At 34.1% G+C, this 7,606-nt stretch overlaps 1 protein-coding gene across 1 annotated transcript; it reads right to left on the reverse strand.

Annotated features, from left to right (window-relative positions):
- Window positions 1–596: 596 nt before the first annotated feature.
- Window positions 597–3,992, reverse strand: LOC101489568 (transport inhibitor response 1-like protein). The gene is made up of 3 exons (XM_004490351.4): window positions 3,094–3,992; window positions 2,183–2,687; window positions 597–2,075 (listed from the first exon to the last, which is right to left on the reverse strand). Exons 1-3 carry the CDS (start codon window positions 3,708–3,710, stop codon window positions 1,320–1,322), a joined length of 1,878 nt encoding a protein of 625 aa, XP_004490408.1. The 5' UTR covers window positions 3,711–3,992; the 3' UTR covers window positions 597–1,319.
- Window positions 3,993–7,606: the final 3,614 nt, after the last annotated feature.

A 7,606-nucleotide genomic window follows, 5' to 3' on the forward strand; every position in this document is an offset into this window, starting at 1 on the left:
GAGAGAGAGAGAGAGAGAGAGAGAGAGAGAGAGAGAGAGAGAGTCCTTTGTATTGCTAAGCTAAAAAGCAGGAGGAGACCGGCCATCAAATTATTGGTCTTTCACATCAGCCTATTAATAAATAAATATCTTCAAAACATAAGCAAATTATTCAGATTGTACCTAATATAAAGTTAATCAATTAAACTTTCGAATTAAGAAGGTTGTTTATGGTTAGTGACCAATGAAAAGAGTCATGATCTTCAAAAGGGTATCATAGATGATCAGGACCATCTAATAAATTGGGATCCTCAAAAGTTACACGGTCAAAGAATCTCAACTGTTGGATAAAGATCAAAAGTTATCGTTTAATCTTTCATTCAACGGCTGAGATCCTCTCACCACGGAGCATTCGGGTCCAACATCAAATCCCTCCATCACCCTCTTTTCTTTTTTTTGACTGAAAAAGAGATTCCTCAAGGCTCAAGGCATGTGAAATGGAACACCAAGGGAAGAAAGCGGGGGGGGTCCTGCAACGTGTACTTGAATAACACTTTCCAAACATAATTAATAAGATCTAACTGGCGATCATTCCACATTCAGAAAAACGAAGGACATGGTCCAATGCATATTCTGGCATTTATTAACCATCTCACAATTGCTAAACAACAGCAATAAATTCTACAGTCAGATGCAAAAGCAACACATCTGAAAATGAAAACAAAAATAAAAACATTAAGGATACATATAAGTTTTGTATCAGTCTTGGGGATTGGATTCTTTCCACCTAAAGCTTAAAACTAACTATCATTTGAATCCAAATAAAGAGACTAATTCCTTACAAAGTGAATAGTTTTTTGGTTCTCAACTAGTATGGTATGATAGAAAAATTAGGGAACATCACCTCTTCACACCTTCTATTTTGTGATCCCTCTGAATCTTCTCTCCATGTACCTTCTATTTGAGACCAAGGAAATAAAATAACAATTACTAACCAATCCAGAGTAGCGTAAGCTTTCTATTTCCCCTTGCCCCGGCGGCATCTTTCTGCTACGATAAATTGAATATCAAAGAAAAACAATAACTGTAGGACTTCATCTTCTGCAACATTCTCCCTCCTTCCCCTCACTATTTTACTATTCCACCCCCTTCCGAACCTGAGTCCTCTAGAACATAAAAAACAAGGGCAAATGAAGATATCCATCCCGCCCCGAAAAGAACAGCATTTTTGTGGCCTTCCATCACAGTAGCCACCCAAGAACAGTAGTTGTTAACTAAACTTCGTTCACAGCAGGATAGCAGATATCTCCCGTCAGGTTTAGATTTTCTTGAACTGAAATCTACTGCATGATGGTAACATTTTCCGGAGCATCATCCCGTGGTCCATCAAGAGACCGATACATGTACAATATTTCAATATCGTTAACTGCATCCTCGTTGTTGTTAATAACTTCCAAAACCAGACCGGGCAATGCTCGTGCAACTTCTTGGCAAGCTTGGCGAGTTAATTTACAGGACGACATCCAAAGAAACCTCATGTTGTAGTAATGATGCAAACCTGATAGCAAAGCTCCATCACCGAATGGACTGTCCCTGATTTCAAGTTTCTTCAAATTAGGGCACCCTTCAAGCACATACTTAAGGCCCAGGTCGGTGTCTCCGGCAAAGGCAACTGACAGTGTCCTGATCAATTTCCCATACCTCCCAATGTATTCGAAAGCTCGATCAGTCAGCAAACCAGATACAGCAAGGCGGGTGAGCTTTTTGCAGTTCATAACAATAGCACCAAAACCTTCATCCATGGGTTCTTGTGTTACAGCATCGGGGCGATACACCCCAATTATACAAAGGCGAAACACCACAAGATCAGGGCAGTTCTTTGACATAGCAATTACAGCCGCGTTTGTCATAGTCTGGCAGAAAAACAAAATTGATTCCAATTTTCTACAACCCTGAGAAATAGCTACTAAACCAACCTCAGAAACAGGACCTTCAGTCTCCTCCCTCGCATCAACTGGAAAAACCCGAAGCTCGCGCAAGTCCTTGCAAGTTGCAGCCACTGCCTGAAGACCATCATCGCATACTGAATCGAGGACCTGCATAACAAAAGCAACAACAGTAATATTCAAAAACACTATTTATTTCTTTCACAACAAAGTCAAAACAGCTCATAATTACAACAACAAAAAACACAAACACCCACCCACAATATCTGCAGATTATGACAGTGGCATATAACAGACTTCAGCTGTTCTGCATTAACATCAGCATAACTAAAGTTCAGCGACGTTAGGTTCGCGCAAACCGGATAAATAGCAGGAAGGTAATCTGGCCAAATCTCCCTGAATCCAGACAAACAAACCAACGATCTGCAAGCTGCAAAGGCAGATGCATAATCAGGTTCCTGATCCACATTCTCATTAGCACTGAAAGAGCCCGTTCCAAGATGCGTGAGCTGTGGAGCACGGAGCATTAGCCGATGTAACTGAGCCATGGAAACAGATCGGTTCAATCTAAGCTTCTTCAAACAAGGCGATCTAGCCACCAACCCTTCCAATGCCTCAAAATTCACTGGACACTCAACACAATCAAAAGCAAGAGACTCCAAATGAGTTTGACCCTCATTCGGAAAACACGATACCCAATCCACCTCTTCATCATCCTCAACTTCAATCACAGATTCCACAAGTTCCAGCACCCTCAGTAATCTGAATCAACAAACAAAGAAACAATCATTCATTCCAGACAACAATTTCACGAATCAACTAAATCCCCAAAAAATATCACCAAACAAACTTAAACAGTATAACTTCTTTAGTAAGCAATACATCAAATAGTGTTCAAACTTGAACCTGATGAACAAGAAAATAAATACTAACATAACGACTAATATAGTAACATCTTGCAATTATTTAAAAAAGATACCACTATCCTGATTTGAACCACAACATCAAGGTTTTCATATCTCAACAACCCCAACGCAATTGCTATTAAGGCTGCATTTGACCTAATTCTCCACAATATAAAAATCGCGATACATCTCCAATATTTAAAATTAAAACCTTATATGAAATTATAAAGTAAACACATTCTTGTTATGGTGATTGTGATTACCTGCACTTAGCAGCAATAGCAGCGAGACCAGGGGTACCAAATCCTTCACAGCAAACAAGGAGAAGTTCACGAAAACCAGCGAACGAATCGGCGATAACGGCGAGATTATCATCAGTAACAGTCATACGTTTAAGGTGAAGCTTTTCAAGCCAAGGGTAAGCTTGAGCAAGTGAACTAACCCAAGGAGTGAAGTGGGCCCCCCAATCAACCGGCATCAGATCGAAATCCGCAAAACGCGGCTTTCCCTTAACGGTTACAGACTTGATGCGGCTGAAACGGTTAGTAGCCCGACGTGGGGAGACTGCATAGCAGTTTCCGATGAAGAGGTCGGATCGTGTGAGTGCTTCCGCACGGTACCATGAGCGACAGACCAATGAGGCAGCGTTTCGGTCTTTGCGAGAGGAAAGGAAGTGGAGGACGTTTTCTAGAACGTTCTCGAGAACTTGGTCTGGGAAAGGAGATGGGTTTTCGGTTTGATTTGAACCGGGAACCGGTTCGGATAAACCAGTTCGGTTTTTGGAGGTTGATGACTCGGCGATCTCGGCTCTTGCTAGATCTGGGATGGATGAAGATCTGTTGTCGTCTTCTGTTGTTTTTTGAGGATGGTTTTCTCTCATTGTTTCTTTTTTGTTGCTGATCTGAGAGAATAGACTGTGGCTTTGGATTAAAAAAGATGGAATCTTTGCTTCTTTGGTTTGTTTATGGATTTTTAAGGGCTACTGAATTCATGGGGTTTGGTTCTTTAGAGGGAAAATGGGAGTGAGAAAGAGAGGGAGTTGAAAATGGAAGGAATTTAGAGAGAGAGAGAGAGAATGGGAGATGAGGTGAGTGAGTGAGAGAGTGTGATAAATGAATTAGTTTAATTGGTCACAAAAAGAGGGCCAGGGAGTGACAACAGTAACCTCTGCTGTCTTTGTCTATGAGCTTTAGCTTTGGGATTCTCTATGCTCTCTCTCTTTCATTATACAAATATCCAAATCACTCTTTCTCTTTCTTCTTATGCCATTCTTCTCCTTCATTATTTGAGAGAGATTTTTTTTCTTTAACTAAACGACAATTTTTGCACCTTGAAAATATGAGCTGCTACAATAGTCTTTCAATACATTCAAATTATAAAAATATCTTCAGATATATATTTTATTTATTTTAATGTTATAATATCTTTAGATTATTAGTTTAATATTTAAATTTATTTTTAATTAATTAATTTAATTCATAAAATTATTTAAAAAATATATATTTATGAGATGTATTTGCAATTTCAATATAATTTTTTGTTATAAACAATTACAATACATCTAAGGGATATAACTATATTATCATCAAATCTTAATTTAACTGATAAATATTAATATTGTTAAGTTCAATATAATATTTTGAATTAAAATTCAAAATCCCCCAGTTGTATATAAATTTTGATAGTATTTATCATCTATTATAAAAAAATAAATCATTTTACACATCTAAACCAAAGTTACTATTTACTAGTTATAAAAAAAATACTATTTACTCGATTCTTTTTTATTTCCCTTTGTTACAAGCTTTTGTACTTTTGTTTTTTACTCTTGTCATTTTCATTTGGTAATTTCCTATCTTGTTACGGTTTTCCTTTTTGCACCATTCATGTCAAGTTTATGGAATTGCCCCCTTCATTTTTAGTTAAAAGGTTGGTTTCCTTCAAAAGCCAAAAATTTGACTATCAATGTCACGGTATATCCTTAGTTAATACCTTAACTTGCGAAAGAGTATGCTCTTTGTAATAATTTCTAGTAGGAATATATTATGGTTTTTCTTATTTCATGATTAATATGGTATCATAATTCTCATCAATAAAATATAAAATCATAATTACATATGGTTAGAATGCTTTACACCAACTCATATATTTTAGTCTTAATTAACAACTTACATTATATATTATATAGATATAGACCTTGGATCACTTTTACAAATTACAATTGACTGGACCACCACCTCCATAGTTTATCATCAATTTGGGCAGCGTCAGTCAAGTTTTATATTGGTACATAAATCTAAGTTTATATATATAGAGGGGATATATGGGACATATCTAGTAATAAAATTCATCTTTGAATTGATGAGTTATTATGGACCTTTAAATTAAAATAGATAGTTTAGATTTAAACATCAAATTAAAACACTAACTCGACATTTTTATCTTTTTGTTTCAGTTTGGAAGGGGCGAATCTGGATTTGAGGGGGTTCACTCATGTGAATTATTTTTTAATGGTGGTTCACTCATGGCACTAATCAACTTCATTCTTTCAAGGATCAACATGTCTCACATATTATCACATTTTTTATTTGGGTAGAAATAAAATTAAAATTACATTTCTTTCTTTTCTTAGTATGGCAAATCCATCAATTTTGGGTTAGTATGTTCAAAAAAATGTATTATGATTCATGATTTAAGTCATTGATAAGAGAAAAGTGGAGAAAAATAAATTGAATAATATTGATGATTGAAAGATTGTTACATCGACGGTTACAAAGAATTATTAAGTCAATTAGATAAACAACTAACTAGCTAGTGCAACTAACTAACCAATTTAACTAAGTAACATCAAGCTAGTATGTGTTTAATACACTTCGAGTATGAAAAATCTCAAAAAAGAAATGACATAAAAGACATCGGCTAAAAGGAATTTGCAATGCCGAAAATTCATCGACTAAAAGAATTTGAAATGTCGACAAATTCATTAGCAAAAGAATATGACTTTTGTGTTTGACTATTCATATTATGAATAGAGGCTATTATGGATTGAATATGAAATGCCAATTAAGCCTACAAAGAATGAAATTATGCTTAATCATCCAATATATAATTTTTATTTTATTTTGGATAGAAGCCGAAATGCAAATGAGGCAAAAAAGAATGAATCTTTTTTTAATCATCTATTTTTTTATGGATATAAGCTAGAATGTCAATTAAGGATAAAAGAAAGAATGAATTTTGTACAATGCTAACTAAGGCTAAAAGAAAGAATGAATTTTGCTTAATCCATTTCTTTGTGAACATAAGCTAGAATGTCAATCAAGACTAAAAGGTACAATGAGTTTTGTAGAATGTCAATTAAGAAAGAATAAATTTTATAGAATGACACTTAAACCTAAAAGAAATAATGAATTTTGTAGATGGTTAGTTAAAGCTAAAAGAAAGAATGAATTTTGTAGGATGTCAATTAAGGCTAAAAGAAAAAATGAATTTTGTAAAATGTCTATTAGGCAAATTATAAAGAAAGAAGAAATATATCACCAAATTTTGTGCTCTTGAAAAACTTTGACAATTATTGATCACAGTACTCAATCAACAATTTCGCATTGTTCAATTTCATGTCTTCAGCATTTGTTTCTACTAGATTTTGATGTGTAGGTCGAAGATTCACTTGAAATGATCCCTGGCATATTTGGATTAAGAGGTTGATAATTGTGTTTTCTATAGTAGCAAATTGTATCATTTCAACTATCTTTGTCACCGTAGAATTATGATGTATGCACTTATAATAATTTATTAGAAACTCATCAACTTTATTCAATAAATTAGAGTCTTGGTCACTTAATTTCGTCATTGTTATTTGTGTTTTGATATAATGAATGTTGAATTGAAAATGAAACACTAGAGTGTTGATGAATAAAAATTGTAATCGAGAGGGAAAAAATTATTCAATAAAAATTTTCTCAAGAAAATATTGAGAAAGAAAGAATATAGAGGAATAATTACTCTCTGATGCCATATTACGATTCTTGATCTAAGTCATTGATAAGAGAGAATTGGAGTAAAGTAAATTGTATAATATTGACGATTGAAAGAGTTTTACATCAAGGATTACAAAAACTTATATAATCAATTAGATAAATAATTAACTATTGCAAAATAATTAACTAAGATATCTAATAAAAAGCAAAGCATGAATTAAAACGGCAACAAAAGTGTCAAAACAAAAGATCAATAGACATTGACTAAAGTCACATGACTTTTTAATTTGGGATTTTAACATAACGGATGGTAATGATTCCTCTTATTCTCACATAAAATGAGTTTATAGTCAAGACGTGGATTCGCTTAATTTTTTTTTTGTATCTAAAATTAAATTGACTTTATTACTTAGTTTATGTTTCGAGTGATTGTAAATTTATTATTTTGTGGAAGTTATAAAGATGAACTTTGATTAAAATCATTGTGACTCAATATAATTACATCAATCTCATTGTCAACTCGAACATACAATTGGCATAATACTACAACATAATTATTTACTTTGTGTAGTGAAAAAAGTGTTACGGAATCATAAGATAGACTTTAAAAACCCCTTTTAAAATCATTCTCATGTGCAGAAAATCTTTTTAGCTAAGGACCACGTAAGCACAAAATTTCACTAGAACTTTTCATGTGTTTACCTCTTAAACGTCATGAGACAAATCACCAATACAAACCATCACTCTTCAATCATGCTTTAACTTTGATCACCAACGCGAAAATTATAGACGTCTC

This window comes from Cicer arietinum, chromosome 2 (assembly GCF_000331145.2).
Source record: "Cicer arietinum cultivar CDC Frontier isolate Library 1 chromosome 2, Cicar.CDCFrontier_v2.0, whole genome shotgun sequence".
Lineage (NCBI taxonomy): Eukaryota > Viridiplantae > Streptophyta > Magnoliopsida > Fabales > Fabaceae > Cicer > Cicer arietinum.